At 39.7% G+C, this 11928-nt stretch overlaps 1 protein-coding gene across 1 annotated transcript; it reads right to left on the bottom strand.

The window, feature by feature from the left end:
- Positions 1-10342: 10342 nt before the first annotated feature.
- Positions 10343-11407, bottom strand: LOC131605074 (uncharacterized). The gene has a single exon (XM_058877472.1). It carries the CDS (start codon positions 11405-11407, stop codon positions 10343-10345), a length of 1065 nt encoding a protein of 354 aa, XP_058733455.1.
- Positions 11408-11928: the final 521 nt, after the last annotated feature.

The following is an 11928-nucleotide window of genomic DNA, read 5'->3' as shown; positions in this document are numbered from 1 at the left end:
ATTCCAGATCATTTCTGTCCAAACTATCACTTCTAACATCATCCATATATCACATATGAACTATCCAATCCATCACATATAGCCAATAACCTCAGAATCATCAAATTCGATTCACTCTTGAAGCTTATGCAGATCGGGTACCATGGCCATGCCCAGATGAATTCAGATGGTTCCAAGCATCCAGACACCTTCCATAAGGTTCATTGAAGCTATCCAGATCATCAAACAACTTCTGTAACACCTCCAAGCAAGAATTCGATTCTCAGTTGTGCCGTTTTTAAGGTAAGTGCTCATGAACTTCAAATTCATACTTCCACGCATCATAAATGAAATGTGAGCATACCATCTTGTTTCTGCACCTATGAGGATCATTAACCCTCAATCAATTGCATCATAACTTGCACATACACGATTTCACATTGAATTTCAGTTCTAGGGTTCTTCATGTTCATGCGAAAATTGACCCCTTTAGAGCAAAAATAAATGAATTCTGAGATCACCGTCATGTTCTTTGTGAAAAACCGAGTGAGATAGACCCTTTGCTTGATCAAAACAACACAGTTTTAGAGATTTTCAAATTTCAGTTGGAGGGTTGTTCTTGGCGCGTTTTTGGTTCAAAGGATTTCTGGAAATTGATTTAAAATATAATTAATTCAACGCGTGTATATTACAAGCCACAAGCGTGGCTCAGTTGGCTTTTGTTTTGAGTAGTGACCTCAGGGTCACGAGTTCAAGTCCCTATGGGACCAAACCCTTCTTTTTTATCACTATTTCTCTTCATTTTCTTCACAACTTCAACCATTAATTTAACCAATCAAATTAACTCATTTTTTATTCATTTTTTGCACACTTCTCATTTAATATACATATTTTATGAATACCAAAAAAAATCATCAAAAAAGATTTATTTAATACATTTTTAAATAGGTTTAAAATGACATGTTTTAAGTGTTTTTTTTAATACTTTAAAATATTATTTTTCATTTGATTTTCAAACTTAATCACTTGTAAATATTTTTTGAAGCAAACCCTAATCATCTAAGTGTTAATTGAGAATAATCTTTTGTTTATCTTGATTAAATTGACTTCTTTCAAAATTCAAATCGTTTTAAAACGAGCGATCGCAATTCTTTTCAAAAATGATAAACCATTTCTTTTTGATTTTCAAAGGAAACTTTTGATTAAATCTTTTTAATTGATCAATTGATTTTCAAAACGATGTGGGGCCTCTCGAATATTAGAGAGTATAAGACCCACTCCTTTTTTCTTTTTACACAGTCTTTTTATTCAAAATAAATAAACTTTCTTTCAAAACAAACTTTCAAACCGTTTTTCAAACGACGCGTCTGCTTTTCAAATATACCATGGGCCTCCACGTAGGTATAAGTCCCAAGCCCCTTTTGTACATACCCACTCCTGTACATGAAATTAGGTATTTCATTGTACACACACATTTTTGTACATATCTTCAATCTGTTTTTTTAACTTTGAATAACAAACCAAAAATGAAGGTTTCTTTAAATCTTCCCAAAAATATCATGGGCCTCCATGTAGGTATAAGTCCCAAGCCCTTTTAAATACCTGTTTACATAGCTTTGAATAAACTCAAGTGGACTTCTCCCCGAGTGTGAGTCCCGAGCCCCTATGTATACAAATGGAGCATGCTTACAGGTATATTTCCTTCATAAACTCCATTATATGCACACACTTTGTCATATATATGTGCTTGTTCATACTTGTTCATATCTGTTCATATAACTGTTCATATTTGTTCATGTACTCGTTCATATTTTCGTACTTGTTCATACTTGTGATTGTGTTATATATGCTTGTTCAACTTAGTACAACACTAGGTTCCCCATAGCCTCCTATTGGGCTTCGTGCAAAGAATCTCCACTAGTTTAGGTTAGGACATAGAGTATGGTTTCCCGGTGAAATCGCTCTAAGAGCTCAAACCAACTATACCATGCCTCCCCTTGGGCTTTGTACAAACGAGTGACCCTCCCATAGCCTCCTCTTGGGCTTACAATGCAAGGACCCTGGATTGTCCCTCCCATAGCCTCCTCTTGGGCTTACAATGCAAGGACCCTCGGATAGCCTCCTCTTGGGCTTCGTACAAGGACCCACGGGCTTCTTATAAGCATCCCCAATATCCAAATCCAAACACCCTAGGAGATTAGACATTTTTCATCTCTATGCTAGGAGTATCTCTTATATATCATCACAAACAATCAATCAATCAAACTTTTTTGCCACAAATCAAACTTCTTTTTGCCACAAGGCTGGCTAATCAATCAAACTGTTTTACCACCGTACTGGATGATTAATCAAAGTTTTTGTCACAAGGCTGACTTCATTGAAACTTTTGCCACGAGGCTGGCTGATTAATCAAAACTTTTTGTCACAAGGCTGACTTCATTGAAAGTTTTTGCCACAAGGCTGGTTAAACAAACAAAAACATCTTTATCATTCTAAGCACCCTAAGTGGCATGGCCCCGGGCTTATAATGAAAAGATTTTCAAACAAAAACAAACAGATGTATGTGATGATATAGATTAGATACATCTAGCATTTAGACGACATTTGTCTATTTTCCTTTGCTTCCACTAGCATAAGTGGGAACTACGATTGCTCTGACTTTCTCAACATCCCTTTGAGAATACGTAGGCACAAGGTCGATCCTTGGCGAGCAAAACAAAACAAAACAAAAAAACCATTCAAACCTTAGCACCCGTAGACCCCGAGCTACAGATGCTCTGATTCCCTCTAAGGGATATGTATGCAGAGGATCGCGATGATCTTTGCGAGCATAATCAAACAAACACCTTAGGTCCCACCTATTTCACAACAGAACCTCCACCGTAACATGGAATGAAAAAAAACAAAGCAAAGAACCCTGTAGAGTACTACAGATACGTTGGGTGCTAATACCTTCCCTTCGTATAACCAACCCTCTTACCCAAGATCTCCCCCCACTTTTAGGTTATTGCAGCTTTTTTCCTTTTCCTCCTTTGGAAATAATAAAAAGTTTGGTCGGTACAAAAGAAAAATCATTTTTATGAGCACTCGAGCCCAAAGAAGGCATCAGGTGTCTCATCCCACAAAAAAGAGGAACAAAACGATTTTTCGCCCGCGACACCTGGGTCTCACCAAAACACGTCCTAAGTGAAATTTGTTGCGGCGGGAAATTTTGAGATTTAGCTATTGATTAACTTAACTCAAATGAGTAAGAGTCGTCACCGAACTTTATTATTTCCAACAAAGGAAAAAGGAAAATATCGATAAAACCCTAATAAAAGATCTAGATGCAGAAGTCGATTACGCAAGGGGAAGGTATCAGCACCCCTCATGTTTGTGGTACTCCACAAGATCCACTCTTTTTGTTCTAATCAATGAGTGTGTATATCTATAACTTACTTGCTAAGGGAAAAATGCATGAATGATTTAATTAAGGTAAAAAAAGGTTTTTATTATTGAACTTGCCGCAGCCGTGAAACCTTGTGCCTACGTATCCTCATGGTGCAATGAAGAAGTTAGAGCTTCGTAGTTCGTCTTAAAAAAGGTTTTGTTTATTGGTGTTTTTTATTGATGATGTTAAGTTCACATTTAAACAGTTAACATTTACCACTCGACCTTTGGAGACTTACATGTTATTGTATTGTGTAAAATGGAATTAACATACCCTTTTTGGAAAGGTTTTAAAGAGAAAAGCCCAATAGGGCAAAAATGATTTGGATTTGGTTTGTGTTTTTGTTAGGAGAACTATCTCAAGTGGCTCCCTTAAAAAAGGGATACTTAAACATTTCCTCCTTTAATTTTGAAAGTGTTTGGGATATGATTAAGTGTTTTGAGATTTTGATTATGAAAATGTTTTAGTCTTAAGAGAATGCAATGCAAGATACTAAGGGGAGACTATGATCCTAATTGTTGTCATGTATGGTGAACTTAGAGTTGAGATTAAAGAGGGAGGACTAACCTAATGTTATCATGCATTAATGGTCCTAAAGTTTGGATTGAAGGAGAATAATTATCCTAATGTTGTCATGCTTGGATTAAGAATCCTAAAGTCTACCTCAATTTCATCCTTAATCAAATATTAAGTTTGAATGAGTACCTAAGGGAACATATGAATCAAGCAAGCAATCAACAAGTCGATAAAGAAAATACAAAGTCAAAAGTGGACTTTACAAATCTCAAGGATGAACATCAAAACCCTAAGTAAAAGGAATGACTATCTAAACCCTAATCATCTAATCATACCCAAGATGGATACTTAAACAAGTATTCAACAACATCGAGAACAATGATCAAGCAAAGACAAGTATACACAAGTAATCATGCCATGTACCCAAACAAGATAAAGCAAAGTCAGGACAAGGGGTCTAACAAGCAATCAAGTATGGAAAGATCAAGTATGGCTCAATGTAAGTCAAATAAATGAATAGTTATGTGAACATGGTGGGCATGTATCAGTAATCATGTGAGCATAGATGTGTGTGTGAACATTCCAAGTATGTGAGCATAAGTGTGTGTGTGTGTGTGTGTGTGTGTGTGTGTGTGTGTGTGTGTGTGTGTGTGTGTGTGTGTGTGTGTGTGTGTGTGTGTGTGAACATGTCAAGTATGTGAGCATATATATGTATGTGAACATATCAAGTATGTGAGTAAACAAGAAGTAATGATCAACACATCCACATAATGACAAGGAAAGACAAAACATGGATTATTTAAACATGGTGAGATCAAGATTAAACCCTAATGTGGATCAATATGCATAAAATTCAAGGATAAACAAAGAGATCATGTTAAAACAAATTTCAATCTTAAACCCTAAAAGAGGAAAGTTATGCATCAAAGAATCAATTATCAAAGTCCATGAAATAAACATTAAAGCATGTCAACCTTAACAACCCAAAGATCACTACATCCACCATGACAAAGAAAAAAGACAATTAGGGTTGGTACAACATTCAAAGACATCATTTCAAGCAAATTCAAGTTGAAACCCTAACTTAGGCATCAAGAGCAATCAAGTACTAAACACAGTTAAATTAATCAAGCATCAAGATGGAAAGCATCAAGGACATGTTAAGACATGACATTTAGCAACATAAAGATAAAACATCAAGGAAATGTTGGAAAAAGTTAAAGGAAAAGATCAAGAATAAACTTATATTTTTATGGTTTTTCTAAGTAACCAACATAATTTAATCAAAGTACTAAAAGTATGTGAACAATCATCAAAAATATTTTGGGACATTTCTATGTGGTGAGAATAAATTAGAAAATGTTTAAATTATATCAATTTAAACATTTTTTGTAATTTTTATATGAATTAAAATTAAATGGTGAAAAGAAAATAAAATCAAGATGAAAATAATTATTTTTGAGTTTATAAAAATATTTGGGAGAAAAAAATCAAGTTTGATAAAATAAAATAAAAGAAAAAAGATTAAAAAGAAAAATAAAATAAAAATGGAAAAAGAAAAGAAGAGAAAGAAGAAAAGAAAGAAAAAAGATGGGGGCGTTGGAGTCGAACCCAGGTCCCTCAGGTCAACAACCAAACACACCAACCACTACATCACATGGGGCGCATTCATACATAATATGCATTGAATAAAATATAACTCAAAGCAAGTCACTGAATTCAAAAAACATGCGCGCAACCTGCCTTTTTCCTCCTCGTAATCAAGCTTGTACACAATAATGGAGGTTTCACAAATTTGAACCAAAAAAGGAAAGTAAATATATTATCTTGCTTAGAATTTCATGAGGATTCCAAATATACCATTAACTTAAATTGAAACTTAAAGAATAACACGAATTTAATCAAAAACTAGTAAACCCTAAAAATTTAAAGTTAAATTAAATAGCACACGATATCAATCAATAATATGTTAGGGCTTTCATTCCCCACATCAAAGCAAGCATTGTGCTATCAAGAAATGTTTAAAATGATGCATGAACATGAGAGTTCGAAGTGCAAAGAAAGTTACCTATTGGAGAAGGTTCAATGCCTCATTTTTTTTTGACTGGAAAGAAGATTTCATTAAAATCAAAGGGCTGAAGCAGCCAAGTTAACAGGAAGAGCAGAAGGGTACCCCCCTAACCAGGTTCTGGACCCGTGGGACTTGCCTAGCTGCACCACATTGTGAGCATCAGTATTATAGTCTCTTCCTATGAAAATAACAGAACCTACAGAAAACATACATAACAAATGTCTACAATCCGCCGCAATGGGCTCATAAACCGCATTACAAGCAAGCGAATTGATACAGTCCACAACATTTAGTGCGTCCGACTGAAAAACCACCTTATCCAGTTTGAGCTCCAAAGTCAAAGAGATACACCATCTCAAAGCCAGCATCTCCGCCAGTCCAGGTTCAGCCTCGATACACTCTTGCTTGCTAGCTGCCACCACAATATCCTTCCTATGGTTCTTGACAACACAACCGAAAACGACAGAACCATCTCTAGACAAGCCAGCGTCCACCTAAACAATGTGAACACCGGTGGGAACAGAATCGGGGAAGTTATTCACATGCCACTGCCGAGGGGGATCCGGATTCTCCTTTTGGAACTCCTGCACACAAATTAATGCATCGAGGGCCACAGCAACCGGAGAAGCCTGTTTCTCTTGAAACACCAAGTCATTCCTTGCTGCCCAAACCTTGTAAAGGATGTTGCATAGCAGTTGTTTGCTGAAAGAGTCACCACAAGACAGAAAAGAGAGAATCCAGTCATTAAGATTCAATCCTGCAGGAACACGATAACATATGGGGGAAGAGAAAATGGCTTGCCTCACAAAGAAACATTCCATGAATATGTGACTAGTGGTTTCCGTCTCAGAGCTGCAGAAAGGGCATAAAGGATCGATGGTTAAGCCTTTATGACTTAGATTACCTCTTGTGGGCAGAATATTCTTGGCCAATCTCCACATAAAGTTACACATTCTGTTAATGATAGGAACCCTCCAAATCTCTTTCCACAGCTTGTGATTTGTGGAGCTAGACAGGCCAAGTTTGAGGGGGTCTCTAAAGGCCACAGAAGCATGATACGTTGTTCTAACCGAAAACTCCCCGCTCTTCTCATGGTGCCAAATCATCTTATCATCGGTTGGCAGGCGAGGAAGAGGTATACTGACAATCTTCTTAGCTTCATCCTCCGCAAAGCTTGCAAAAATAATATCTTTGTTCCACACCCCCAAGTCCCTATCTATTAAATCACAGACTTTAGAGTCATCATTCAGGTTGTGGGTAGGCAGCAGAAGCTTGAAACCCGGGCTACTAGGAATCCAGCTGTCCTTGATCACCTTCACTCTAGTCCCGTCCCCAATCCTCCATCGCGACCCCCGTTGCACAACATCCCTCGCGCCTAAGATGCTTCTCCACACGTAGCTTGGTTTATAACCAACTGTGCTTTCCTTAATGGTCCCCCTAGGATAATATCTCCCTTTAAACACTCTAGCCACCAAGGAGTTTTCCTCCGACATCAGCCGCCAATAATGTTTCCCCAAAAGGGAGGAATTAAAATCACTGATGTTTTTGAAGCCCAGGCCACCAACTCCCTTAGCCTTTGACAGATTTTCCCAGCCGAGCCAGTGAATACGACTATTCCCATTGTTCGCACCCCACCAAAATCTCGCTAGGATAGCTTCGATATCATGACAAACCGACTCCGGTAATTTGTAACAGCTCATGATGTAAGTCGGAATTTCTTATGCAACTGCTTTGATTAGAACCTCCTTTCCCGCCGTTGATAAGAACTTCTCCTTCCATCCCTTGACTTTCTTCCACACTCTCTCAATAACCATAGAAAAAATTTCGCGCTTCGACCTGCCAAACACCACCGGGAGCCCAAGATATTTTGAGTGGTTTGTGACAGTTCTGACCCCTAGGCAGCTTCTGACGCTGTCTTTAGCTGATTCATTTACGTTCCTGCTGAAGGAGACTTTCGATTTCTCGAAACTCACCACTTGGCCAAAGGCAGTCTCGTAAGTCTTAAGGAGGTCTTTGATGTGAGAAGCTTCTTCTTGATTAGCCCTGGTAAACAGAATACAATCATCTGCGAAGAATAAATGAGTTATCGTAGGAGCCCTTCTCGCAATCTGTATACCATGGACCTGTTTGTTGATCGCGGCTCTCCTAAGCAAACCTGAAAAAACATTAGCGCACAAAATAAATAAGTAAGGAGAGAGGGGATCTCCTTGCCGAATTCCCCTCTCCGGAGTGAAGCTCGTGCTGGGCACACCATTGATAAGAACTTTATAGGAGACTGTCGAGATGCATTTGCTGATTAGATCCACCATTGGGGATGGAAATCTCATGGATGATAACACTTCAATAATAAAAGACCACTCAAGCCTATCATAAGCTTTGGACATGTCAAGTTTGAGCGCCATCACACCCTTCTTCCCGGTGACCTTCTTCTTCAACCAATGAAAGCATTCCATAGCCACCAACGCGTTGTCCATGATGAGCCGACCCTTAAAGAACGCACTCTGTTCTTCATCAATTATTTCAGGGAGGATATGCTTTATTCTATTGGCTATGGTTTTTGACACAATCTTCATGACCACATTACACAGGCTAATAGGTCTAAAGTCTTTTGGTTTTGCCGGATTCTTACACTTCAGAATCAACACAATATGCGTACTGTTAATCAAAGCGGGGCTCTTTTTGTTATTCAGGATATCCAAGACAAGATTGCTCACCTCCGGACCTACTATGTGCCAGAATTTCTGATAAAAAAGGGCCGACAAACCGTCTGGCCCAAGAGCTTTTAACGGATTCATCTGGAAAACCGCTTCCTTCACCTCCTCGTGCGTGTAAATCGTTTCACACCAATTAATATGCTCCTGACGCAACTTACCATTTACCACAGCACACATCTCTGAGATGTTTGTAGGGAAAGACGAGGAGAACAAGTCAGAGAAATAAGTAACAAGGATTCGCTCAGTGATCGTGCCCTCTCCACCAGTGCCCTTCATCATCTTTTAACTTTTTTATGCTGTTAGTTTTCCTCCTTTGTTTAGCCTTCCCATGAAAGAACTTTGAGTTCCTGTCACCATGCTTGAGCCATAAGGCTCTGCTTTGCTGTCGCCACACAATCTCTTCAACACGGAGAAGGTTATCTCTTTGTCTTTCCAAAGCTCTGTACCTATTTAGATCAGTACTATCCCCACTTCAGCACTTATCCTTCCTCAAAGCCTCTTCAATTCGGCGGATCTCCTTATTTATCTCACCTGTCCTGTATTCCTTGAACAACGGGTCTAGCCCTTTCATAGCTTTAAATTTATTTTGTCCTCTTGCTGCCGGATTATTCCACAGTTGCTCTACGAACTTCCCGCATCTGGGGTCTCTACTCCAAGCTTCTTCGAAACGGAACAAGTGGGTGCGTTTGGCCTTACAATTGATGGAGCTGGAGTCATCTTCCAGGTTGATTCTAATGGCCGCGTGGTCTGACCCGAATCTAGACAGATGGTACACTTTAATTGGAGCAAACCTATTGATAAAATTGTTGGTGGCCAAACTCCTATCCAAGCGACATTGAACATTTTCTGAGTCCCGTCTCCCATTGGACCATGTAAACGGATAACCTTCAAACCCTAGATCCGTAAGCCCACATAAGTTAACAGTTTGACATCCCCATGTGTATTGACTGATTGTTCTGCTTGAACCTCCTTTTTTCTCATGATCCCATAGAATATCGTTTAGGTCCCCACAGCACATAATTCTGTCCCCACCGTCCTTCATCAGGTTTTCAATAAGCTGCCACGTTCTCCTTTTGTTGTGCTCCTCTGGGTGCCCATAGACACAGAGCAACTTCTAGCCCCGATCATCTTCCTCATCTTCCACAGAACATTCAATGTGATGCAAAGAGAAAGAAAGAATGCTCACAGGAACCTTCTCCTTCCAGAACAAAATAAGACCTACAGCCCTCTCCTTCCCCTCTCCCCTACACTCAACCACTTGACAGCCTTCAAAACTTAACTTACTGCTGATAGTTGTAACTTCCTCCTCCTTCAGACGAGACTCCATAATGAACATCACCTCGGGATTTTCAAGACGATTGAGCCTTAGCAAGGCTCGAACTGCACGGGGATTCCCCAACCCCCTGCAGTTCCAAGATAAGATTTTCATTGTTTTAGGAGGTGTTGGACTTCCAACACCCCCTCTGGTTCTGTACATTGACATTTCTTAGGAGCTTCCTCTCCCTTCCTCTTTTTCTCCCCACTCCCGCAGCCCTCTATTTCCCCTTCAATTATCATAACATCCACCAATTGACGTTTTCCGGTCTCCAAATCCTATTTCAGTATGAGATTAGTGCTAGGCTTCCTTGTGGGTTATCTTCTGGTCCATTTCTTTTTCTTAACAGTTGGCCCCTTCTGGATATCACCCTTTATTTTTTCGGCTTTTGAAATATCAACCGCGCCCAAGGAGAAAGCCACCTCTTCTATCTCCAGAGTATTCCCTTCTCCAATGGTGGGATTAATATTGTTCACCTGTCCTCCTGTGTTGTTCATTGCAGCATCGGTCTTGGTTTGTTCCACCTCACCTTCACCCTCTTTCTCCTTACCTCTAGACTCGCACCTGCTCTGCCCCGAAGAGTTGTTGAAGAGGCTTCTGCTACAGGAACTTGAAGACGTATCCTTCTTCTTGAAATCATCATTAACCGTCGGTAGTGGAGAGGCCCGCAACCACTGTCCATACAAAAGATCCTGCTCTTCTATGTCATCAAAACCATCTTCGTTCAGCTCCCCCGTCACTTCACAGTCCTTCAGTTGATGTCCCAGCCGGCCACATATGAAACAGAATGTAGGAAGCCTCTCATATTTGAAGTGTACTCTGAGGTTCTTATCCTTAAATCTAATCACTATGCCTCTCTTCAAAGGTAGTTTCAGATCAATAGTCACCTTTATTCGCAGAAATCTCCCGTTTCTGTTTGCTTCCTTCATATCCATCTCCTCAAAAACTCCTAGTATTCCTCCTAGCTTCTTTGCCATCGATTCAGATCTGAGCATCAGTGGTAACTGGTACACCCTGAACCAGAACACTCCATAATGCATATTAAGTTCCGACGACTGCTCCTCTCCCGACACCCTCGCGAGTACCAGTATGTTCCTGTCAAAACTCCATGGTCCATTTCGCAGCACACTCTCAAGGTCTCTCCGGGTGGAAAAGCGAAACAAAAAGAGGTTTTTACTGAGTTGTTGTGTTTCAACGGGGTTTCGAAGTTTCCACGCTCCAATCATTGTGCTCGTGAAAGCTCTTGAGTTGTAGCTACTATCCGTCCACAAACTGCCTGCTAGGGTATGTTGGAATGTTTCCTCCCCACATATTTCTTCGCTCTCCACCGTTATCCCTTCTTCTTCCTCCTTCGATAAAGGGATTTCCTTCCATTTCTCCATCGCCTCAAACAAGGAAAGGTTAACACAAAACAAAAGGAGCCCAAGTGAGAAGCAAACAACCACTGAGCGGAGACTTCTAACAAGAGAAGAGATATTAGAAGTCACAAGACGACTAAGAAAAAGAAACCAGCAAAGTACTGGAGAAGCGGCGCCGCTGCATAAACCCTAAAGGAAAGGGGAAAAACACGTTAAGAGACTAGAGAGAAGAGGGACTCTCTCTCTCTCTAACAACACGTGGGATTTCCAATTGCGGTCCAATGCATCATTACAGGTACTTTTGAGATGAAATAAAGATCCAATTAGCTTCTTTGATGTTCTAGGAGTGTAATGGTATGCTTAGTTTGTTTTGAAACTCGTTGGATATCTCCACCCAAGTCAACTTGCAGAGCTGTTTAGAGTGAGGTTGGGGGAAGTGTTTAGATGGTTACAGTGATGGATTAATGCATACAGTAACTTGGTTATGGTGCGTGGATGGTGTTTGGATGGAAATTTCAACAAAAACTTGCAAGGGAAACAAGATT

This window comes from Vicia villosa, linkage group LG5 (genome assembly GCF_029867415.1).
Source record: "Vicia villosa cultivar HV-30 ecotype Madison, WI linkage group LG5, Vvil1.0, whole genome shotgun sequence".
Taxonomy (NCBI): Eukaryota; Viridiplantae; Streptophyta; class Magnoliopsida; order Fabales; family Fabaceae; genus Vicia; species Vicia villosa.
The sequence above is the reverse complement of the archived record's forward strand: the minus strand, read 5'-3'. Positions and strand labels throughout refer to the sequence as shown.